The sequence below is a fragment of the Gopherus evgoodei genome, chromosome 6 (assembly GCF_007399415.2).
Source record: "Gopherus evgoodei ecotype Sinaloan lineage chromosome 6, rGopEvg1_v1.p, whole genome shotgun sequence".
NCBI classification, from domain to species: domain Eukaryota; kingdom Metazoa; phylum Chordata; order Testudines; family Testudinidae; genus Gopherus; species Gopherus evgoodei.
Genome location: NC_044327.1, coordinates 112,014,547 through 112,040,272, shown reverse-complemented (window position 1 = coordinate 112,040,272; position 25,726 = coordinate 112,014,547). Strand labels below are relative to the sequence as shown.

The 25,726-nt window shown below is 41.4% G+C and overlaps 1 protein-coding gene across 6 annotated transcripts in view; it reads left to right on the top strand.

The window, feature by feature from the left end:
* The window catches only part of RAI14 (retinoic acid induced 14), a 138,835-nt gene that overhangs the window by 78,377 nt on the left and 34,732 nt on the right, over window positions 1-25,726 (top strand). For all 6 annotated transcript variants that reach the window (XM_030566970.1, XM_030566967.1, XM_030566969.1 and 3 more), the window contains one exon: window positions 5,173-5,303. In XM_030566970.1, coding sequence (XP_030422830.1) covers window positions 5,173-5,303 — 131 coding nt within the window. The remainder of the gene's footprint in view (window positions 1-5,172; window positions 5,304-25,726) is intronic.

Genomic DNA, 25,726 nt, shown 5'->3' with positions numbered 1-25,726 from the left:
TGTCCTGAAGGCTCTTATACAGGGTTCCCCCAGGATTCCATCTTGCCATTCTTTGTGTTCAGTGTTTATAGGGGAGTCCCATGAGGAAGTATGGACATACTGTGATTTCAGCAGGGTGCTGACACCCATCTTTACATTAACATCTCTTCCTTTCTGCTAGTGTGGTGGAATCACTTGCCTGGTATCTAATGGGGATTTTGGGTATAGATGAAGGCTAGCTGGATGAAACTCAACCCAGACAGGAATGAGAGCACTCAGAGTGAGTGAAATACGGTGGTGAGAGGGCAGGGGAAAGATAGAAACCATATGTGCACCCTGGAGGGAGGGAGGTGGGTTTACCTCCCATTTGTTGCTGAAGTTATTGGATTCCTGACAGCTTCTGAATAACTAGGCAGTGACAGTTATCAAAAGTGCTTTCTGTTTCCTTTCAGATGTTTCCATGGTCATTGATTGGTTACTACAATGTCCACAGGCTGAGCCTTCAAGAGATTCATAAATTGTACTTAGTGGAAAATGTCTTGGCCTCTGTTCAGAGACCTGTATTTCATGATCTGCCTTGGGTGCCAGTTAATGGCTGGGTCCTGGTTATATGAAGTACTCAGCTCTTACAGTCCACAGGCTTCAATGCAAATTGGCTAGCAGCAGTGTTTTACACTGAGGGCCTTTACTCCAAAATTATCTGACTTGCTCTCCCATTAGTCTATCAGATCCCACGTATGGTGACCTCCAGGGTATGCTGCTGGACTTCTCTTCTCCAAGGCTTGACATGAGGCGGTGGGTTGACTGCGGAAAGAGATGGTTTGTGGGGTGGAGTTCATTCTTAAGCTAGAGATCTTGAGGATTTTCATGGTCATTTTCTGTTTATTTTTAAGCATATTAGTGATTTTACATACAGTGGTGAGGAAAAAATTAAATGAAATAATAGAACCAAATCGTTTAAAGTATACTTTATAGGTGTCAAGTTTCTGTTTTAGGTAGCATAGTATATGGTTACCATCTATCACTTCATTATGCTAATATGCTGATGTCTATCAGAGATTCATATAATTTGCATTACATTTAAATGAATGTCACTTTTGATCCAGTTTAAAAACATAGGCCTTGTATCCTAACTGTAACTTCAATGAGTTAATTGATGCTGGAGTATAGAGAAGGGACTACTTGCTACATAGTTAATTTCAAAGGAGTCAGGTAGAATATAAGATAGTTAGCCTTTTAATGTAGAACATCTTTTAAGGTAGAACTCTATTAGTTAATGTTCTGAAATTGCTTGGTGAAAATTAATTTATATATTTTTATTTTAAAAAGTTGCTCTTATTTATGTTTTCCAGAAAAATTAAATGATCTTAGATATGTGTCAAAAATATGGTTATAGTTTCATTTTTAAAAATCTAAAAGCATATAATTGGCCGAATTAATTCAAGCTGATTAGTATAGTGGCCCACTCTCCATGACTCAGGAATGCTAAAACTAGGAATAGTTTCAGGGATGAGAAGAAGAGGCATTAATTAGTTTAAGAAGCTGTTTTCACTGTGCTTGTTCTGCGATCTCCAAATATAGAGCTTGCTACTTTACCTCCACCATCTACTTCCTTCTCCTCAAAAAAGGAAAAATTACCTTTTCTTTTTTAAATAGTCAGTATGTCAGTAACCTTGTAATCTTGATATCTTTGTAATCTGACATGAATAAGTATTCTCCCTGAGAGAGAGTGTATTAATTAACTTGTCCAAGTTCAAGACTGTTTAATTTTTAGGTAGGGTAGAATCACGTTAGCAGTTGCACTTGTTAATAGGAGCCATCAGGTGAACAATGCAGTCCTTCTCCAGTCTCAGTTTTATAATATATGTGCATACATTGTGTTATGAAAAAAATGGTTGAAAACTGAGTATTACAAGATAAAATACTGCCCCTCTCCTTTAAAAGAGTAACTTTATAGTGCACAATGTTTTATTATTAAAATAAGCTTGGCACCATTATACACAATAAGAGCTGGATTCAAAACACTTTGCGCTTTACCAGTTTAAGGTATGTACATCTTCATGCACATCTTTCACACTAGATAAATATCAACACATAATTTTAGGACCCAGCAATGTTGAAATCAGGAATTTTAATGATGGATGTGACTATGAACACGAGATAAGTGCCTCTTGCATACAGTGATCATAGTGCCACCACCATGCTAGGGAGAAATTAAATAACTGAAATCAGGAATAGGATAAACTGTGTATGGTATTGGGGTTCTAGTGTGGTGACTTGCATATGGCACAATACTGCCAAACTAATCATTGGCATATAATCAAATAACTTTTCAATTTTAGTTACTTGCTATAGGTTAATATTTAAATCTCCTCTTTAACTGATTCTGCAGGATCTGATTATATTTTAAACTATTGAGCAGGACTGTAGTTATATCAAGGTTCCTGCTGCCAAGGATTTTCAGTAACAGTCTTACTCTTAATGTTTTTTCTGTAGCTTTATCTCCAATATTTGAGAACTAGAACTGGTCATTTCAGGACATGAAACGTGCCAAGTTTAAAGGGGCTCTGTCAATTTTAAAATCTACTCCATTTAAAAAAAATTAATGAAGTGTACTTGCAGGTGTTGCTTTTGCCTTGGAGTTCCATTGCCAGTTTTTGTAACTTTACCATCACACTTCCCAATTCTAAAAAAAATTTTTTTTCTCCCTATTGTGTAAAAACACTCCGCAAGAGTAAATTAACCCAGTAAACTAGCTGAACACAAATTGCGGTCAAATACACACGGTAAACCAAGGGTCTCAAACTTAAATCACCACGAGGGCCACATGAGGACTAGTACATTGGCGCAAGGGCTGCATCATTGAAACCTTTTCATACAACAATACAAAAGTATAGTCAAAAATGAAAAATACAGTATGCTATTAAAAATCAACCTATTAACTTTTAAAAAACTGTAATGCGAAGAGGGGTTTTAATAAAATATAAACACCTGTAACTATTCCTTACGTGGTTAGTAACAGTGATGATCTACACTAACAGTCTATCAACATAGCTGTAATGGCAGGAACTTTTTAAAATAACTATTCATACAAAATACGTTGCCACTTTTAAGAAACATTCTTCCCAACTACTTACAGCAAAGAATCATACATGCTGAACTTCAAACCTCACACTGCTCATCTAGTCCATTAGGCCCCGCCCCTGCCCCACCTCTTATTATATTATATTCTTAATATGTTGGACTAGCCATCTCACTTGCACTCCACAGGCTCCCAGTGCATTTTCCGCCTTTTTCTGTTTGCCACTTTGCTTTGACACCACTGCTGTTCCCTTCACATACTGTCTGTCTGCTTGCCCATCCAAATTGCTCACTCTGCTTGGGGTTTTTCAACTCCCAGTAACTTGTAGGTCCTCTTCAGACCTGATTCTTCGGTTCCCTTAAGAAATTATTTGAACTGTATTTTTTGAAAATTTTGACTGAAGTGTGCATGCGTGCAGGCACATGATCTGTCTCACCAGCATTCCACCTGTTCCATTTTTCAGGATGTGTTTAGTTGTTCTTTTATGTGTTGCATGCACCTAATTTAGATTAGTGAGAACCCTGACTCATTTTGTACACATGTAAACAGAGAAACATCAATATTTCTGTTCCGTTGGGAAAACTAGGCTCCATGACTGCCTGTGTGTCACTGTGGAGAGTTCCATGCCTAAGAGTTTCATAGGCTGCAGGTTTTCAAAGTGACCCACTAATATGGATTCAGCACCTATCAAAAAGGCACCAATCCAGTTCTGATGTAGTACCTCCTGAGAGCATTCGTGTTGAAGAGCTGACTGTTGTTGGGAACAGCCATAGTCTATTTAAACGGCTTTCTCACTGGATGTGTAGTGTTAGTAAAAAATATGGCTTTGACTTCTGTGCAAACAGAATTCTCTTGCTGGGATTATAGTTTAGTGTTCTTCCTGGTTAGAAGGGATGCAGAAGAGATTTTGGGGGTAATCCAGTTGGCCAACTGGATCCATAGTTCAGGCAGACGGAATGAGGCTCTGGTACTCAGTGTTTTGTTTTTTAAGTGGTCTTTGTACCCTAAAATGATCCAGAATGTGCAATCTTCTGTCACTAATCAGAGAAAAGACCCATCCACAGAAAGAGGACTATATGAATTATTTGATAAAGATTAAAGTACTTGGTGGGCTTCTCTTGTCTGCAGCAGTGTTTGGAATTCACTTCAAGGTAGGGCTAGAATACCTCTCTGAGTTAGAGGCTTACGTGTGGCAGGGGAATAAAAATGCAATACAAGTGGTTATAATTTGCAAAGGGAAACCTCTTTGCCTATTGGTCTGCTGTACTACTGGGAGCTGCAGAAGACACTTCACTTGAAAAGATTTCTACAGGCAAATGGTGGTATGTGGAGGGTTTTTTTGTTTGCTGAATCAGCTAAGGGTATGCATCCCAGGTAGTCTTGTCTCATGTATCATGTGATTAAAAAGGTAGCTCCTGGCAGCTCTAGCACAGCTTTAAAACAAAAACAATGAACTCAAAAGTGAAGAGTTCAGGTATCAACCTTAATGAGAGGCCAAATGGTTTAGTTCTGTAGTACTGTTTTAAAGAGCAACTTTTCTACACTAGCACTCTCCTTTAAGTGTTGTGCTGTAGATCAGGGGTCCCCAACGTGGTGCCTGTGGGTGCCGTGGTGCCTGTGGGTGCCATGGCGCCCGCCAGGGCGTCTAAGTGCGCCTGCGTACTGGCCGGCAGACGAGCATCCACCAAAATGCCGCTGCCTCTGGATGATGTCGCTTGGCGGCTGCATTTCGGCGGATGCTCGTCCGCTGCCGTGGTCCTCTGTGGCTCGTCGTCTGGTGCCTGCCAAACGAAAAAGGTTGGGGACCACGTGCTGTAGATTGAGTGACAGGGATTGAACTAAAAAATTGCAGTGCTCTCTTTCTTATCTCACTAGTTTAAAGAAATCTGTCTAATCTGACTTGAGCTGCTGCTAGTCCTTGAAATCGTACACCACATGATCCATTTAAAGTTATTCATCGGCATCTTTATCAAGTGCCAGCTCCTGAGTGTGTGGGTTTTTGCTTGGCTTTTATTTTAACTGTGATAGGTGGCAAATGTATGCATAGTCATTCAGTGCAGTATGGAAATACTGCTGGCATTGATTTCGCTTAAATATTTCTTTTACTGCAGACCAACGAGTGGAATAAGAATGATGACCGGCTGCTGCAAGCTGTGGAGAATGGAGATCCAGAGAAAGTGGCTTCGCTGCTGGGCAAAAAGGGAGCCAATGCCACCAAACAGGATAGCGAGGGCAAAACTGCGTAAGTCTGTCTACTTTTAAAACTTTGTTTCAATGTCCTCAAGGGATGAGGAAGACAGAGATCATTTCATTTGCAAATTGCCTTGGTAGCCGCAACTACAAAACAAATAAGGATCAGCTTGAAAATAGTCCCTCTTCCCCTTCGTCCTAACGCATTACATGTTAAACAATTGTTTTCTGTTCCAGAGCCGTATTTACAATTTGTACTTAAAATGTCTATTCAGAATTTCAGGCCACTTGGTGACATGGATCTAGATTGCGGGGCTGATCGGCAGCTCCCTTGGAAAGGGACTTTTGGCACATTGGAATGTCTAGATTCCGTAGTGCATGCTCCAAACAAGAAGAATGGTGTTTCGTTAAATCTTTGGAGCTGCTTTCCCCATGCAGGTTTGGTGTAGTTACACTGCCAAACTGAAAGGTAGTTGCTTTGATGTTGGCTTTGAATTGACAATATTGCAACAGGGGTTTAAGCCTTACAGAACCTAAAGTACTGGGCTTTCCATTGTGGTTGGCATTTGAGAATGGTGCCTGTGCAGAAGAGCTCTTCATCTTATTTGCAGTTTCAGTAGAAAAGTGAATGTAGTATTTACTCCCCTCTCCCCCACCCCTTTTTCTCCTCTTGTGAAAACTTCCTAACTTCCTAACTTACTAACAGGAGCACAGGGGATTACAATCACGGGGAACCCTGTCCCTCCAACCCTTCCATTTGATATCATATAGAAAACTGATTTCATGAATAAATGAGGAAATAGCTCATTGCTTGGCATCCCATGAGAAAAAAGGCTTTTAAAGATTGCAAGTGAGGGGGAGGATCATCCTGTCTTGGGAGAGGCAGCACAAAACCATTTCTACCAAGTTCTACAGTACTGCTGTAGGCTGTATTTATGGAGTCATGCTGTGCTTCCCACTTGGTCTGTTTCAGTTTGCTGCATCTATTCTATTTCTGTTCTGCATGTGAGGAAATTAAATGATGACAATGACTCATGATGACTTGAGACTTTCTTACCATCTAAGTCTGTGTGTTCCAGTTTCTTCAAGTGGGCGTTTTTCCCATTTTAATATGGGTTTTGAACTTCTATGCACATTTTTCTTTTGAAACAAATAATTTGAGATAATTCAAAAGATACGACTGAAGTACTTCAACAGATATTTTCAGTAGATATGTCAACAGGTATTTTCGGTAGATATGCCTAATGTCCTATTTTTTTACCCAATTGTAAATTAAATAAAATTACATTTTAGAGCCAGTTGGTTTTAGAATCAACTCCACTGTATCCAGTATAAACTCTCTTCTACTCAGGGAGTCAAACTGGTATTTATTTTGGTTTTGTTCGTGTTCAGTTGCATTCAGTGTGTTCGGGTTCAGTTCCAGTTCAAGCTACCAAAAAAAACCCAAACCCAGTTCAGTTACCACTTTGAACTGGTTCAAATCAAATTTCAGTCTCAGTGGATGTAATACCAAAAAAGAGAGATGAAATTTTAACATTGAAACTATTTTGATTTTTGATAGTTTTTTTTTAACTTTGAGTATTTTCCTAGTGTTTCTGTGTTGTCAAATAAACAGTTATTTTGATGAACAATTTGTTTTAGCAAACAAAAATAACACATTCTTCTAATATTTTCTGTGTTATACTGGACCTCTGTGGTGCAAGGATACATTTGAGTTTGGGGCAGCTGGAGGAAGGCACTGCCCCAGGGATTGGTAATGGTGAGAGGAAGCCTATCTAAGAGGGAGAAGAGTTGGGAAGCCATTACCTTTTCCCTCGGGCTTGAAGAGTGATTAACTTCTTGGCCCAGGGATCATTCCGCCTCTTCTTTCCCTGGGGGCTGGTGGGAACGGGTGTGTCTCAGATATTGTTCATCTATTTCCTGGGCTTCATGGTATACAGGCAGCTCCTTGAGCTTTCCCTCTCCCTCCCTACTCTTGTGGGTTGACCTCTTTCTAGTCTCTTTCTCTTCTCATTATACAGAGACAGGCCTTCCTGGTAGCAATCACATGCCCATTTGTTACTTTGTTCTCTCATTTGATAATGAAAATAAGATCACTAGTTTATTTAAAAAAAAAATTGAAGCTTAAAAATTGCAGAACCTTTTGTTTTGAGCGGTAACCCAATTTTTTTTCGGTTCAGGTGCAGTAGATAGAACAAAGTTATGATTCAGGTTCAGTTCTGGTTCAGATAAAATACTGTCTCGATCCGGTTCTGGTTCAACTGCCTGATTCTATTGAGGGTTTTTGTAGATTTCAAATACAATATGATAGTATGAATTGGGTTCTGACAGTTTTTTCTTCCCCAGCCCTGGAGGGATACTCTGCAAGCTGTCACGTTTAGTAACCAGGAAGACGCTTGCTGTCCTATACTAACACTGAAACAGCTATGTGATCTTAAACGAATGGAACAAACCTAGACTGATGATTTAAAGATCTGTGTTCTCACTAGTTCAGTGTGCTCACTTACCGAGCCCTTGATTTAAAATACTCGTTCAGTGGTGTCAGGGAAAATGGGTGTGTTGGAACAGAGGCAAGTCCATTTTATATGGCTCCAGTTATGCCTCGTGCAAGACCCTGCTTTCAATCCTCATTCCCCATTAAACGTAGTGAGGAATTTAGCAGATGCATTCAAGTTGTCTCAGTGCCGACTCAATGGATAGCAGCTCTGACAAATGAGGAAACTGAGAGGCTGATCTGGAGAAGTGCACCATGTCATTAATAGTGTACCTTGGTGTGGCTTGTTGTTCTTGGACTATGGCTCATGAGTTCATATTTTACATAATTTTAAAACTGTTTTAAAAAGCCTTTTAAAAATGTGAGATATATGCAGTATAGTCTTTTAGCATGGAAAATATCTCCTCGTGGAATAAGTGAAACATGAGGGAAAAGGGAGGGAGGGCTGTTCTTTAATATTCTATTCAGTATGTGTATTTTTTCTGGCTTTCTTTTAAGATTTCTTTAAAGCCTGCTTTTTCACAGCCATCGTACTCAGTGCTTTACATCCTGTAAGGTTTTCAACTTAAAGTAGACCCCAGAATTCTGGCTGCCCTTAGAGCACTAGTTTGTGCCTCAGCAGCCATTTTTGACTTGCTTTGTTGTCTTAAAATTTAGCAGAGCGAGGAGGAAAATCTGGATTATTAGATAGGGCCGTTTTAGCTCATTCATTAGAAAGTGCATTAAAAGTGAGAAGAGACCTAAAATGGCAGTTGAAACAGCAGCTCTCCATTTTGGGGAAAGGGGCAGTTTAAAATTTTCTTTTCTGATCCTTCATGTCCCACATATCTACTAACTTTTCACCACCCCTTTAACTTAATGGAAATGAGGGCTTTATGTTCCTTAATGAGGATAAACTCTGCCTGGGTATATCAATAAAAAGGCCAACAGAGACAGCTGAAATGTGTCTTTGGACAATAGGTGATCACAGCTATGCTCCAGTTCCATGTTGTGCATTAGTTGCATTCGAGCAGCAGGTCTGAGAGATTCAGAGTATTCGGATGTATCATTTATTGATTTATACTGATTTACTAAGTAGTTTACATAATTAGGCTGAAGGTGATGAATCAGAAGAACATAATGGATTAAATTATGTAACAAATTGCATGAGGGGATTAAACACTTCATTATGATGGAATGTGCTTTAGAGTGTAACATTATGAAGGATTCTGTTTTGCATTACAGATTTGGTTGGCCTAGTGCATTATTTTTCTCCTTAAGGTGTTCCTTTCTTCACTCCAATCTCCTATTCCTGTTAAGATCTTTGCCTTTGTCCTTTTTTCATTAATGGATCCTTGAGAACAGGAAAATAAATCATTCCACTTGATACTGATTAAATCTATATTGAAACATGACATTCAGTTTTGGACACTGTGTTTTTAAACAAATGAGAGAAGAGCAACTAGTTACAAAAACTTTTTTTGAAAATGAGCTTTATTAAGAAATGTAGCCAACCAGAGACATCACGGTCTACAAGTGTGAAGTGAGGCACTTGTAAAGAGGAAAGGAATAATTTATTCTCATTAGTCACAAGGGACAAAACAAAAATAACTGAATACTAAACCAGACAGAGTGGATATTCACTACTAGGATGACATGTTGCCAAAGGGGTTGTACAGTCGCCAATTTAGGATGAAATGGAGAAGGGGACTAAATATTCCAGCTCTCAACTAAGTCACCACTTAATTGGGACCTTTTCCTGGTAAATTTGGATGCAGAGGGGCATGATGATGCCTTGGTACCACTTATTCCTGCCAAAACTCCCTCTGCAAGTTAGAGGAACTCTCCCAGCAATGTATTTTACAGTTTCGTGAGGCTGATACTTCAGGGCTTTAAAGACGTGTAGGATTTTCATTTCCTTTAAGACAGTCTTTTTGATAAACAAATTTATGTAAATTAGCTTCATTGGGCAAATCCACCTTTTGGCATAGGCTCCTTTGCTCCTACTTATGCTAGATCAAACGTTTGGCAAACATGTTTGTAATTAAATGCTTACTCTGTCTAGCGCAGGGGTTCTCAAACTGGGAGTCGGGACCCCTCAGGGTTGTCATGAGGTTATTACCTGGGGGTTCGCAAGCTGTCAACTTCCAATCCAAACTCCGCTTTGTCTCCAGCATTTATAATGGTGCTAAATGTATAAAAAAGTGATTTCAATTTATAAGGGGTGGGGTCGCACTCAGAGGCTTGCTATGCGAATGGGGTCACCGGTACTGAAGTCTGAGACCCACTGATCTAGCACCATCTCCAAAATGATTCATTGTAGTTCTAATCCACTAGCTCTCTTGTTTCTGTGCAGCTTCCCAAAGCTAAATGTTTCTTTCAGATTTGGATGTTGACCATCTAAAGCCCTCAAAAAAGGGGAGTCTTTACATTTCGTTAAAGGTTAATTCATACACCAAACTTTCCACTAGTCCAAGGTTGATAACTTAAAGAAACTGCTGCTGTTGAAAAAGCTTTGCATATGAGTTGTGATGTATAAATGGCAGCACTGCCCTGTCCTAAACCTGTTTTGTCTCTGTCAGCACGTTACTGTTAGGCTTTGCTTGTTTCTACAAGATAGTGAACTAGAATAGAATTAAATCCTTATGGCTATTATTAACTTGAAACACTAGATCTTAATAAAATTTTAGCTGCACTTGCATCAGTGCATGTTAAATGCTGACGATGGCACCAAGAAAAGCCTAGAAGCCTCCAAAAATGCATTTTATTTTGGGAGTGTCCCAAAGTAACAGTCAGCATTGATTTGTCAGGAACAAATCACTTCAGATCAACCTGATAGCTTCCTTTGACAGGGTAACAAGCCTTTTGGATAGGGGGAAGCTGTAGATGTGGGACATCTTGCGTTTAGTAAAGCTTATGATCCTGTCCTGTATGACCTCCTCATAAATAAACTAGGGAAATATAGTCTAGATGGAGCTACTATCAGGTGGGTGCATAACTGCTTGGAAAACCTTCCCAGAGAGTAGTTACCTACAGTGGTTCACTGTCAAGCTGGAAGGATATATCGAGTGGAGTCCCGCAGGGATCAGCCCTGGCTCTGGTTCTGTTCAGTATCTTCATTGATGATTTAGATAATGGCATAGAGAGTACATTTATAAAGTTTTTGGACAACAGGGCCGCCTGGGGGGAGGGGAGGGGCAATTTGCCCTGGGCCCCATGGGGCCCCCACGAGCGTTTTTCGGGGCCCCTGGAGTGGGGTCTTTCACTCGCTCCAGGGGCCCCGGAAAACTCTTGCGGGGCCTGGGTCCCCAGAGCTTCTTCCCCTCCAGGTCTTCAGGGCAGCAATTTGGCAGCGGGGGGTCCTTCCGGTCCAGGACCCGCCGCTGAAGTGCCCTGAAGACCTGCAGCAGTGGGGGGTCCTTCCGCCCTGGGACCTGCCGCTGAAGTGTCGGGTCTTCGGCAGCAAAGGAAGACCCCCAGGCCCCCGAATCCTCTGGGCGGCCCTGGTGGATAATACCAAGATGGAAGGGGTCACAAGTGCTTTGGAGGATAGGATTAAAATTCAAAATGATCTGGAGAAACTGGAGAAATGGTCTGAAGTAAGTAGGATGAAATTCAATAAGGACTAATGCAAAGTAGTCCATGTAGGAAGGAGCAATCAGTTGCACACACAGAAAATGGGAAATGACTGCCTAGGAAGGAGTATTACAGAAAGAGATCTGGGGATCATGGTGGATCACAAGCTAAGTATGAGTCAACAGTGTAACACTGTTGCAAAACAAAGCAAACATCATTCTGGGATGTATTAGCAGGAGTGTTGTAAGCAAGACATGAGAAGTAATTATTGTTCTCCACTATGCACTGATTAGGCCTCAACTGGAGTATTGTGTCCAGTTCTGGATGCCATATTTTGGGAAATATGTGGGTAAATTGGAGAAAGCCCAAAGGAGAGCAGCAAAAATGGTAAAAGGTCTAGAAAACATGGCCTGTGAGGGAAGATTGAAAAAATTGGGTTTGTTTAGTCTGGAGAAGAGAAGACTGAACATAACAGTTTCCAAGTACGTAAAAGGTTGTTACAAGGAGGAGGATGAAAAATTGTTCTTGTTAACCTCTGAGGATATAAGAAGCAATGAGCTTAAATTGCAGCAAGGGCGGTTTAGTTTGGACATTAGGAAAAACTTCTTAACTGTCAGGTTAGTTAAGCAGTGGAACAAATTACCTGGGGAAATTGTGAAATCTCTGTTCTGGGTTTTTAAGAAAAGGTTAGGCCTGTCAGGAATGTTGTAGTTCAGGGTTTCGCATTGCACCGCAACCCCCATCTGACAATCGAAATTACTGCATGATCCCGGGAAGTGGGACCGGAGGCTGAGCCTCACCACCCAGGCTGGAGGGCCAAAGTCCACCCTGAGGGCACCAAAACTTGAAGGCTGCAGACCTGAGCAGTGGGGCTCAGACTTTGGCTTCAGCCCCGAGCCCCAGCAAGTCTACCATCCCTGGTGACTCCATTAAAATGGGGTCCCAACCCACACTTTAAGAACCACTGGTCTAGTTTTACTTAGTTCTGCCTTGAGTGCAGGAGACTGGACTAGATGGTCTATTGAGGTAGCTTCCAGTCCTACAGTGATTCTATGACTATTGTCAGGAATACTCAATGGTGAGATCTTTCTAGACCGGTTATATAATTCATATGAACTCAGACTACTTATGGCCCAAAAGCTAAACTGAAAACATAGTACTGAGTATATTCCAGGTCCATACCCTTATACGCTTATCTTGTAATACAGGATTAATTTCTTGTTGTCAGTTGAGCACTGTGCCACTCATTTCACTCCTTCATGCTAACCTTTTTTTCCCTCTGACTTTCTGCTCTCTATCACTCTCTAATGTACATACCACCTCTGCCTCCCAAAAGTGACAGGGTGAGAAACTCTAATCATCATAACTTAATTACCCAGTAAAGAGTTGGCTGGATGCAAGTGCTGGGATGGTAGTGGACTTTCTCTTCAGGGTGATTTTATTTTGCATATTCTCCTGAACAGAAGCAAAGGAGGAGAAGAATAATCAAGAATTTTTAAAACACAGATCTGCTTGCCCATACAATATCTTGAGGGACATGAGCATTTAAAAGATCAAGTGGCCCTGTTATTTGCAGGAATAAAACTTTTCTTATTGAGACTGTTCTTTACTATCTAAAGGCAACCTTGAATACAGACTGAACATGCTATAGCCATAATATTTTCTGTTTCAGGGGGAAAAAGACTTGCAGTGAAAACCAGTTTAGGTAAATGGATGATGACTTAGAATCAAATGTATTTGCACAGGAAATCTCGCTAATACTTGTGACATGCTAGGGGAAATCCTAAAACTGTTTCTCTTTCAATAGGATATTATAATAGATTTCAATTTTAAAGGAGCGTACCTTTTTCTTCACTTTCTGTATATTGACTGCATCAGTTAACTACCTTTTATAAGTAATTTTCAGCAAATGATATTTTAATCTTCTTGTTTCCTTTCATAACTCATAATCTGTGTAATATGAATGTAAAAATTTGTGTTAAAAACAAAGAGGCATCTAGAAAAATTCATTTAAGAGGGGAAAACTTTTTTAAGTTAAACATCAATTTCTAAAACTTAAGTGCGGTGGCCACTTTCGAAGACCTGAAATCCTAGTCGTACTGAACGTGTTTTTTTCTCAGCTTTTTGCGTGTGTGTTTATAATGCAATTTTTAAGGACTAATAGTTAACTTTATCTGATTAGACCTGAGCATTGAGAGGCTCCCACTGCTCAAGTCCCTTCCATGCACATTGCACCCTGTAGATTACAGGGAATGTTCTGAAGATCACAGTAATAAACAATACTGTTTTATTTATACAGTACTTGTTTTTTCCATTCCTGGATCATATAATTAACAGCTTATTATCTGTTCCACTTTATTATCAGTTAGATAGTAATTATCATGCTCTTCTGAAGTGCATGTCTTTCTAAGCCTAGCTTCAGTTTAACAGTTGAGCCACCCCTGACCCCAGCGTCCAAGGATCAGGTGGGTAACATTCAGCTTCAGGCAGCCTATGTAGTTTTATATAAAGCAATGTCATTCTAATAGGTCACTGTTGTTTAAAATGTTTCCAACGGCTTATGCAGCCAAATATACTGTGCTTGCAGATTTTGATTATGCCAACTGGATACTCCTTGTTTACTGCTCTAATCTAGGGCACTAACAGTCACATAAAAGGGAGCAACATGCAGTAGTCTTTATTTTAGCGAGTCGTAAACTTTCAAAAATAGTCCCCAGGCAGTAGACAGAACTGGTGACTCCTTATTTACCTGGCTTGTATTTCTCTAAATGCTTTATCCTAGCTTCCTCACAGTGGTTATTTTTTCTTCAGCAGCAATGACAGAATCTTAACTGAAAAGAAATATGAGCTCTAAACTGTCTATTTTTTCTTGCACACTACCCAATTCCATTCCTCTTCCTCTCTGAAGGGTAGGACAATGTGTTGTCTTTGGTAAGATGTGATTTAAATCTTTCAATCTAAATAAGGCAGTTATTGGGAAATAGGACAATGCCTGTATATTTACTAACTCTGTGTTTTAAGACCTAACTAAAGCAACCAAACATTTTAAGCAGTAGTCTGGAAAATTAGAGTTATGCTATATAATTTTACCCATCCTTTTTTAGGGCTATTTCCTCTGTAAATAGCAAGTATTGGTATTATGCAATTTTAAAAATTTTTTTACAGATAGTTCTGAACTATTGCTTTAAGTCTGATGCATTTGAAATTTTAAAAACCCAGTAAATTTTAAACATGTACTGTTCTTTGAACTACAATATAAGAACACATGTTCTTGGGATGCCAACTTACTAAAACTCAACTAAGAACATCCCTGTTTTTTCAATTCTGTTAGCACCAGATGCAATTCTTAACGATCGTGTTAGATTTTCACACAATAAAATAAATATTTTAGATTAATTGTCTACCCTGTTCTCACCCTTTTCCGTGATCCGATGACCCCATGTTCCAATAGTATGATTTGGGATTCCCTTGTTGTAACCTCAGGACTTCCTTATGTTTAGCCATAAACAAGAGGAGGATGGTTGCGACGTCCTGGACCCGTTCATGACCACCACGAGGGTTGTGATCCCTACTTTGAGAACCCATATGTTAGGACAGTGGTTTCCAAATTTTATAGGTTGACTTACCGCCTTCTTCAAAAATGGTTGTGAAGTCAGAGGATGGAACATCAAGATTATGGACTACAGTTTGAAAGTCCCTGTGCTAGAAGCATAGAGTACTTCAGAAGCTAAATACCTGTCTCCTGGGCTATATATATGTAATTAATGCCTCTGAAAAAGCACAACCAGAAGGAAGAGTATTCAGTTTGGCATAAAGATGAGCAGGAATGCAAAACCTTGTACTAGAGTCCTAAACATTTTTAAGATGTTTCACCCTCATGTTTCTTGAATTTTATCCCTCTTCCAATTCTTGTAATGCCAAAGAACAAAACCAGCATTTCAAAAGGGCAGCCTTTTAATTCGCTACAGAGTGCCTCTTCTGTTCTGAGCCCTGGTGCTAGCCTTCAGGAGATTCTCAGTCGCTATTGGCAGTGATAGCAATCACACGACTTTAAAAGGATAATCTGCCACAAAATTTCTGTTCATCAAAAAATGTGATCTCTTGGTTTTACAGTAATAATAAATGTATAGGAAGTTTTCCAATCTCAGCCTTGCAGTGGGAGTCAACAGTAATGTGGCAACTAGTCCTGCCAAAGAAAACTTCATGTAAAAATGCGATTGTTGGATCACAAATTGAGAGAAAAATAAGTCTTCTGGGATCCCCAAAACCTCTGAACAGCAGCTGGGAGGATATTTTTGCTGAAAGTGAGGGCTCAGATCAGGAGTCTAGAGCCTACCAGCTTCTGCACTGTCTGACACCATCACCTCTTTCCCATTAAGAAAACAGCCCTTCAGCAGGCTCTCCTTTATTAATCTCTTGTACTTTGATGTGATTGAAACAAGATATTTCATGCACAAGGCACAGGTGGGAGACAGTATAAACCAACAGGATTCTGAGAGTCATTCCAGATTATTTACTGATGTTGAAAAGGTGTGTAGGGCTTTCACTGGCATGAAGAGAGTTTTATGTACTCAGGATGCTTAGATCCTGCTCCCTACTAATGACAGAGGCATCATCGGAGGCTGCACTTGATCTCTAGAAAAAGCAGTTCATGGGGCAGCTCACTGAGTTCTGGATGGATGCTGACTTCTTGCTTTCAGAATTGAGAGAAATTTTGAGTTGGGGTTGAGAGCTTTTGTAGATATTATTGCAAATTTTTCTGAAGGGTTGCTCTGGGAATACATACATACCAGGAATAAACTCTAGTCCTGATCTACGTGAATATTTGTTTTTTGCTCCTGCTAACTACACGGTATCTTGTATGCGTCTGAGGCTGTCCTTCACTGGGGTACACTCTAGATACGGTTAAGGGTGGCAGCAAGCAAGCCAAGTTGAGCATTACATTGAAATTTAATGAAATTAAGCCCCCTTTTCCCATAGGCCCCATTGAAAATCCCACCCTAAAAACTCACATCATTAAAGACAATGAAAAAAATCCAGACATTGGTCTCTAACTATTTAGAAACTTAGACTTGGTCTGTACAAGTATTTTATGTTTGCATAGCTACAACACACTTATGCCAACCTAGTTCCTGCACTACCTCAACAGCAGGGCTTCTACCACCTCTGAGGGTATGGCTACACTTCTTTGGAGTGTGAGTGCAGTCGGAGCGCCAGCGCTGGGAGAGCTGCACGTAAACCACATCCCTTATGGATGTAGCTTGCAGCGCTGGGAGCCGCGCTCCCAGCGCTGTAGCACTGATTACACTGAGGCTTTACAGCGCTGTATCTTGCAGAGTCAGGGGGGGTGTTTTCACACCCCTGAGTGCGAAAGTTGCAGCGCTGTAAAGTGCCAATGTAGCCATGGCCTCAGAGGGGTGGATTACCTATGCCGACAGGAGAAGCTCTCCCAATGGCATAGGTAACATCTTCACTGAAGCACTGCAGTGGCGCAGCTGCCTGAGTGCAGCTGTAACATTGTAAGTGTTGGCAAGCCCTTACTTTTACTCTCCTCCTGTGACACTTGGAGGGAAAAATAATTGGCAGCTGTTCTGTAAGTGGTGTCTGCTTTTGTTTGACAGAAGTCCTCCATCACCCTCGTTAACATAGCTGTTTTCTCTTCACAGCTTCAGCTTATCTATTAAGTGACAGAATAGCTGTGTGCTAACATCACTGAAGTCAGCATAGCGCTTGTAGCACTCTTATTTTTTAAATATTTACAGCTGCTGCAGTACAGCCGGTAAAGGAAGCTGAGAACAAACACTGTGTTTAATTTCATTTATTAACATCAGTGATGGAATGCTTTTTAGCAATAAATATTTAAAATTCATGAGATACTCATCTGTCAATTTATAGAGGTGTTTGAGATGCCAAATCTGAGGCCTGAAAAATAAACCATCCCCTATCTTAACAAATATTCCTTTAGCGTTCTTCAGAAGCTAGTCTGTGCTCTGTTGTGTGTGTGTCGTGCCCATTATGGAGTGCCTGCTCTTTCTGAAAAGGCCACATGTATCAAACGCACTCTTGAGAAGAGAAGCAGAGAACACAGTGTGAAATTATGGCCTTCGCTGTAATAAATATATGCAATCCCATATGTAGATTCTATTCAGCGGCTAAATTGACTTCAGTTTGCAAAACAGAATGTTAATGAACCTGTGTTTGGACCTCATGTTGTGTCCCCTCCTGCTCTCCCTTTAACTGCATCCGACGAAGTGGGTATTCACCCACGAAAGCTCATGCTCCAAAACGTCTGTTAGTCTATAAGGTGCCACAGGATTCTTTGCTGCTTTTACAGATCCAGACTAACACGGCTACCCCTCTGATATCTGATCTTTTAACTGAGATCATTTTAACACTGGCACATCTGTAATGAGGGAACTGCGTATTTGTTGGAGTTTGTCCGTAGGGGAGCAATTTGGGGGGTGGTGGTGGTGAGTGTGTGTGTCTCGTGTATTTTAATTTGTTTTGCACTAATTGACTAGCATGTCATATATGATTGCTGTATTTAGAATATTAAGGATCAAAAGCGAGTCTATTAATAAAGATTCAAGATTTTCCCAGTAAATGGTGTAATTCGAAGTTACTGGTCACTGGCCTGGGATTGTGTGATGCTGACAGGATTCCAGAAAGACTGAACACAGCAGAATTTATTCAGCAATTGAATAACTTATTATTTTTTAAGATGCACATCTGCTCAGAGGTGCTGATGTTCTAGCCATGCACTCAAAGGAAGGTTCAGTGAAATTAACTGAAACTTTTAGTTTTTAATTTTTAATTTCTAGACTTAGAATAACAGAAACAAGGCTGGTTTGCCCAATGTGCATGTTAAGTGATGTGAGGCAAACAAGGTGCATGTGGAATGCAACAGTTTGCTAAAAGTATCAGATACCAAGTTCTTAGAGAATATTTTTGTTTGGGAAGTTGCATCATTTAAGTAAGAATACAGTAAGGGCTTGTCTACACTACCAAGTTTTGTTGACAAAACTTATGTCGACACCCAAAGGTCAACTAAACAAAAATCGCCAAATGGTGTCCACACTTGCTCCTTCTGTGAACATATGTCAACATTGGGGACATCATCATTGACAGTGTGAGAAATGCATTGTGGGTATGTATCCCACAGTGCAGTGTTGTGGGAAGGAGAGCTGATCACTGCGCAAGTTCTCCCACAGCCCTCTCAGCTGTCGAGAGCAACATCATGAGTTGGTCTGTGAGCTCTTCCTGCTGAGAAATGGCAAAGCAGCACAGCAGTCTATCCCCCACCCCCTGCAGTAGCAGTCTACCTGCTGCTGTGTTCCTAGTGCCGGGCAGAACAGGAGCATTCCAATGATTTGCTCTTTGGCCATGTCTACATCTAAAATTTTGCAGCGCTGGTTGTTACAGCTGTATTAGTACAGCTGTATAGGGCCAGCGCTGCAGAGTGGCCACACTTACAGCAACCAGCGCTGCAAGTGGTGTTAGATGTGGCCACACTGCAGCGCTGTTGGGCGGCTTCAAGCGGGGTTCGGGGAACGCGAGAGCAAACCGGGAAAGGAGACCAGCTTCGCCGCGGTTTGCTCTCGCGTTCCCCGAACCACCCTGCAAACCGCAGGGAAGGAGACCTGCTTGCTCGGGGGTTCGGGGAACGAGAGAGCAAACCGGGAAAGGAGACCAGCTTCGCCGCGGTTTGCTCTCGCGTTCCCGGAACCACCCAGCAAACCTCAGGGAAGGAGACCTGCTTGTTCGGGGAACGCGAGAGAAAGCCGGGGAAGGAGACCAGCTTGATTACCAGAGGCTTCCTCAGGTATGCTGGGATACCTGCTTATTCCACGGAGGTCAAGAAAAGCGCTGGTAAGTGTCTATACTTGATTACCTGGTGATCCTCTACACCCGAGACAAAACGGGAGTACGGCCAGCGCTGCAAACAGGGAGTTGCAGCGCTGGTGGTGCCCTGCAGATGTGTACACCTCCTAAGTTGCAGCGCTGTAACTCCCTCACCAGCGCTGCAACTTTCTGATGTAGACAAGCCCTTTGTTTGTTCCCCAAACGGAGCAGCACACAGATACTTCCCAGAGCTTTGAAAGGGGAAGGATGCATGTCTGTAGGGCAGCAATCAGGGCAGGCATTGTGGGATATTGGCAGAAGCCAGTTCTGTCGACAAAACAATCAGCGGTATCTACCCTGGCTCTTTGTCGACAATAAAGGGAGGGGAAAAGACAAAAGTTTTTTGCAACAAAAGTCCCGTTATAGTGTACGCTCTTGCTGTTTTGTCACCAAAAGGCAGTTTTTGGCCACAAAACTTGGTAGTGTAGACAAGGCCTGAAAAGCTTGTTAGTGTCAAGCAAGCTTTGCCTGTCAAGTAACTTTCTTAACCTAGATGTCTTCAGGATATTGATTTGGTGTATTGATTTCTGAAATAGCTATGATTCAAAATTCGCTTGTTATTGAAATTCAGTTTGCACAGTAGACTGCAGTGCTCTACAGCCTGAAAAGTATAAATAAATCCTTCCTTATTTTAAGAGACTTTCCAAAAGTATGTGCCATTGAAAGGGTTTATGTGGCTTAGTAAGGGACGGAAGAAGTACTTCTCCATTCTGACAGGTTTCAGAGTGGTAGCCATGTTAGTCTGTATCAGCAAAAAGAACAGGAGTACTTGTATGCACCTTGGAGACTAACAAATTTGTTTGAGCATAAGCTTTCATGGGCTAAAACCCATTTCATTGGTGCATGCAGTGGAAAATACAGTAGGAAGATATACACACATAGAGAACATGAAAAAAAAGTGTTGCCATACCAACTAAAATGAGACTGATGAATTAAGGTGGGCTATTAGCAGCAGCAGAAAAAAAACTTTTCTAGGGATAATCAGGATGGCTCATGTCCAACAGTTGACAAGAAGTGTGAGTAACAGTAGGGGAAAAATTAGCATGGGGAAATAGTTTTTACTTTGTGTCATGACCCATCCGCTCCCAGGTCCTATGATGGTGTCCCTAGGTATGTTCATGTTCTCTGTATTTATATATCTTCCTACTGTATTTTCCATTGCATGCATCTGATGAAATGGGTTTTAGCCCACAAAAGTTTATGCCCAAATAAACTTGTTAGTCTCTAAGGTGCCACAAGTACTCCTCGTTCTTTCTCCATTCTGTATCCCTTCAGACTTTGCGACGTGTGTTGTGTGTGCTGCTCCCCACCCCATCGCCATGAAAGGTGCCAATGGTTTTATCCACCACATGTCTGGATTAGAATCAAGATGTGTCAAACACCCTTTGATTAGGATACTTTGTATACTTGGGGAGCTGGTGATGGAACACTACATGGGGAAGGCTCTGAGTTACTAAAGAGAATTCTTTCCCAGGTTCTTGGCTGGTGGGTCTTGCCTACATGCTCAAGGTCTAACTGATTGTCATAGGTGGGGTCGGGAAGGAATTTTCCCCTGGGTCAGATTGGCTGAGACCCGGGGGGAAGGGGAGGATTGCCTTTCTCTGCAGCATGGTGCACAGGTCACTTGCTGGTTTAAAATAGTGTAAATTGTGAATTCTCTGTAACTTGAAGCCTTTAACTAGGGTAATCAATTAATCGCAGTTAACTCACACGATTAACACAAAAAATTAATATTGATTTAAAAAATTAATTGTGATTAATCACACTGTTAAACAATAGAATACCAATTAAAATTTATTAAATATTTTTGGATGTTTTTCTACATTTTCAAATATCTATTTCAGTTACAACACAGAATGGTGGTTGAAGCATCAAGGGACATATGAATCTTTAGTACATCTGGCATGTGTATATCTTGCAGTGCCAGCTACAACAGTGCCATGCAAACACCTGTTCTCACTTTCAGGTGACATTGTAAACAAGGGGCAGGCAGCATTATCTCCCATAAATGTAAACAAACTTGTTTCTATTAGCAACTAGTGGAACAAGAAGTAGGAGTGAGTGGACTTGTATGCTTTTTTACATTGTTTTGTTTTTGAGTGCAGTTATGTAACCAAAAAAACTACATTTGTAAGTTGCACTTCCATAATAAAGAGTGCACTTCAGTACTTGTATGAGGTGAATTGAAAAATACTGTTTCTTTTGTTTATCATTTTTACAGTGCAAATATTTGTAATAAATATAAAGTGAGCACTTTCCATGAGCACTGTACACTTTGTATTTTGTGTTGTAATTGAAATCAGTATATTTGAAAATGTAGAAAAGATCCTAAAATGTTTAAATAGTATTCTATTATTGTTTAACAGCACAATTAATCAAGCGATTAATTTTTTAATCGTGTGATTAATCACAATTTTTTTAATTGCTTGACAGCCCTATTTTAAACCATAATTTGAGGACTTCAGTAACTCAGCCAGAGGCTAACGGTCTATTACAGGAGTGGGTGGGTGAGATTCTGTGGCCTGCAGTGTGAAGGTGGTCAGACTAAATGATCATGATGATCCATTCTGACCTTAAAGTCCGTGAGTCTGAATGTATGAAATAAATGCCAACCCATAAAAATAAAAATATTCCCCAGAACCATTTGTTTTTAAAAGTCTTCATTGACTCAGTGTAATTATTGGGCAGTACACTTCTTGTCAAGGAAGGAGGTCTGGATTGGACTTGCTGTGGATTGATTCCAGGCACTTATTCTCACATGCCAAGTATACTGCCCCAGGTGCATTCCAAGTTTCCTAGTCCTTTCTCGTGTTGACGGGGTAACCCTGGCCAGGTCTCTAAAATGTTGTTATACCATAACACTACTTCACTGAAACACAAACAAGATTCAGATGGGAACTAAAACAATACTTGTTTGATTATTTTTATTCCTGTCATTGAAATAGACGTTATAAGACTTCAGCTGAGCTAGAATTTGGTAGAAGGAAGGAAGAGGGATAATAGGTTCATGGAAGGTTTGGGGGTTTGGTTTTTTTTATATCCTAGGATGCTACTGAAATATACAAAGTTCAGCCCAGCGCAGTGAACAAGCTGGAGAAGCAGTTGAACAAGGAGTGCAGGGTGCTAAAAGATTTCTATTGGGGCTTTTATCCTGACAGGATCCTCTGGCAGGTAACTACTCAGTCTGTACTGGTAGAGGACTGGGGAACATTTCATTTCTATATCTTTATCACGACCACAGAGGCTCCAAGCAGTGCTGTATCTTTATTTTAACAATCGTGTTTGTTTGTGTGAAGGTATTAATCTGTCAGGAAATTGTAAATTTGAGTTGCTGGCAGGCAAGTCATGCCTTTGGAAAGTCAACAAAGATTTGATGTATACATTAGGAATAAAAGAAAAAATGTTCTGCTTGGGGCAGAGATGTTTTTACTCAAAATAAACCTTGACAATAAGTGTAAGTGAGTTTGCTGTGTACTTCAAGCAAGATTGCATTTAATTTATTTTTCTGAGCAGAGACAACCCATGTCTGCCAATAGTGAGGGAGCAGAGCTGGCTTCAGCAGTGTTATTGAGCATGCTCAGTCCAAGCCAAGAAGCAAATATATGGGGGCAGATGACCCTACCTCCCATGCCGCCTCTGTTTCTTAGCACTTGGAAGAAAATGACTGAGAACAATGGTGCAGTTTGCCCAGTCGGCACACTCTGGTTCTTGCATGCCATGATACTATATTGACTAGCTCATTAGTCATTTGTCATCCATAATTCCAGAATGTTCTCAAGCACTTGGAGTTTTGCAAAATGTCATCCCATGCCACTTTCAAAGCTATGAGGGAATTCTTCTCTGCAGAGAATACTGATTCTACCAAAATACATCTGCTTTGCAGTTCTCTTGGGAACACTGCTCTCTGAGCATCCTTTGTACCACAAGAGTACAAATACTCTGAAGACACATACTTTAGTAGTTATTTGTCAAATCTTAACTGCTCTGTAAGTGGAGCAGCTGCAGAACTGAGCTCTTACCAAATAGCTGGAACACATTGTGAGGATCGGTTGGTGGTGGTGGTCTAGAAAATTACCATTTTTAGCTTTGAAGCTACATTTACAATACAGCTGATAAGACAATACTTGCTGGAACCAGCCCCCTTATCACCTCATCCTCCCACACACAAGTCTGCATTTGTCTGATTCAGTTTGTGTTTTGAAGGTTACTGTGTCTCAGGGCTTGTCTACATCAGAAAGTTGCAGCGCTGGTGAGGGAGTTACAGCGCTGCAACTTTGAAGGTGTACACATCTGCAGGGCATCACCAGCGCTGCAACTCCCTGTTTGCAGCACTGGCCGTACTCCCGTTTTGTCTCGGGTGTAGAGGATCCAGCGCTGGTGATCCAGCGCTGGTAATCCAATGTAGACACTGTGACGAACTGGGAAAGTTCTTAATGTTTTCTCTGAATACTATATTGGTGCCTCAGTGTCCCCATGGCAGTTCTTAAGTATCTGGCAGAGCAATGGCCAGTGCACCTAAATGCCTGACACTCTGTCTCCTAGCAACTGATGGCCTGGGCCCCTCCTCTGCAAAGGTGCCAGCTGAAGGTGTTGGAGACAAAGGGATCAGGTGACCTCCTGGCCCGGGAAAGGGGCTAAGCAGAGAGGAGGGGCTGAGGGAGGGGTTGTGAGTCTGGAGCTGGCTGGGGTTGAGGGTGGAGGGCAGACCTGAGGGTCTGGCTCACTGCCCCCCAGAATGGACCCAGCCGAGGGGTCCGGTTCGCTGTATCTACAAGCTCTGTTTTAGACCCTGTTCCTGTCATCGAATAAACCTCTGTTTTACTGGCTGGCTGAGAGTCACGTCTGACTGCAAAGTGGGGGTGCAGAACCCGGTGGCTTCCCTAGCACCCCGCTGGGGTGGACTCGCTGTGGGAAGCGCACGGAGGGGCAGAGGATGCTGAATGCTCCAAGGAGAGACCCAGGAGGTGAAGCTGTGTGAGCTTCTTGCCCTGAACAAGTCTGCTCCAAGTTAGAGGAGGCTCCCCAAAGTCCTGACTGGCTTGGTGGGGAGCAGTTCCAGAGCATCGCCCGGTGACTCCGTGACAGACACTTACCAGCGCTTTTCTTGACCTCCGTGGAAGGAGGAAGCCTCTGGTAATCAAGCTGGTCTCCTTTCCCGGTTTGCTCTCTCGTTCCCGGAACCCCGAGCAAGCAGGTCTCCTTCCCTGTGGTTTGCAGGGTGGTTCGGGGAACGCGAGAGCAAACCGCGGCGAAGCTGGTCTCCTTTCCCGGTTTGCTCTCGCGTTCCCGGAACCCCGAGCAAGCAGGTCTCCTTCCCTGCGGTTTGCAGGGTGGTTCGGGGAACGCGAGAGCAAACTGCGGCGAAGCTGGTCTCCTTTCCCGGTTTGCTCTCGCGTTCCCGGAACCCCCCTTGAAGCCGCCCAACAGCGCTGCAGTGTGGCCACATCTAACACCACTTGCAGCGCTGGTTGCTGTAAGTGTGGCCACTCTGCAGCGCTGGCCCTATACAGCTGTACTAATACAGCTGTAACAACCAGCGCTGCAAAATTTTAGATGTAGACATGGCCTCAGATTAAGACCTAATATTTGTTATACCAGTTCCATTCTGTTCCTTTCTGTTCATGTGTCATTTTGTTGCATGTGTGAACCACAAACTTGTTTTAAACGCGTTTTCAAAGCAAGATTCACTTACTAGGAGATGGCATTGTAAGTGTTTAAGCAGGGCACTGAGATTGTGTTCCTTTACAAGCGCTGCCACTGACTTGCTTAGTCAAGTGCTTCTTTCCCAACCTGTAAACTTGGATTAATTCAGCTCTCCTACCTTTTGGTAAAGTTCTTAGAGATCCTCTGATGAAAAGCACTGTATAAGGGCTATGTAAGAGAAACGACAGTGCACTTACGTGTACTGTACAAACATTAATAAGTGTTATGCTTTCTGGCACTTGGATAAGAACTTCTGTTATCACTTGTTCTTGATCTCTTATAGAGATCAACTCTAGAATCAGCTTTAATATCTGATCTCTTTTCTCTCTACCAACATGGGGGGATGGACTTTTTTAGAAAGAGACCTGTTTGATCAAACTATTCTGATTCTATGACCAGAAGTATAAAAATCAGTCAACTTTTGATGTTTTAGAAAATGGAATTTCCATTACTGCCTATTGCTACCCGATATCTATAGCAATTCTGCTGTCTAGAACTTGCTCAGGGATGCCAAATGTAGGTGGCCATTTTGTTGTTAATTTGACAACAAACACAAACATTTTTCTTCCATCCACACATTTTGTGTGTGTCATTGATTCACAGTTAATTATACTTAGCTGAATTTTCATCCAATATTATGGTAGTGCAGTTGCTCTCTGCTTTATCCAGAATCTGCATGAATTTTGCTGTGCATTGCTCTCTGGGCTTTCATAATAGTCACACTTTGCATTCCTCTTAAGGATGTCATTTTGACTTAATCTCGGGTATTGTGTGATTTGCTAATGGTTCAGTATATATTCAGAATGGTAGAAGCACAAACC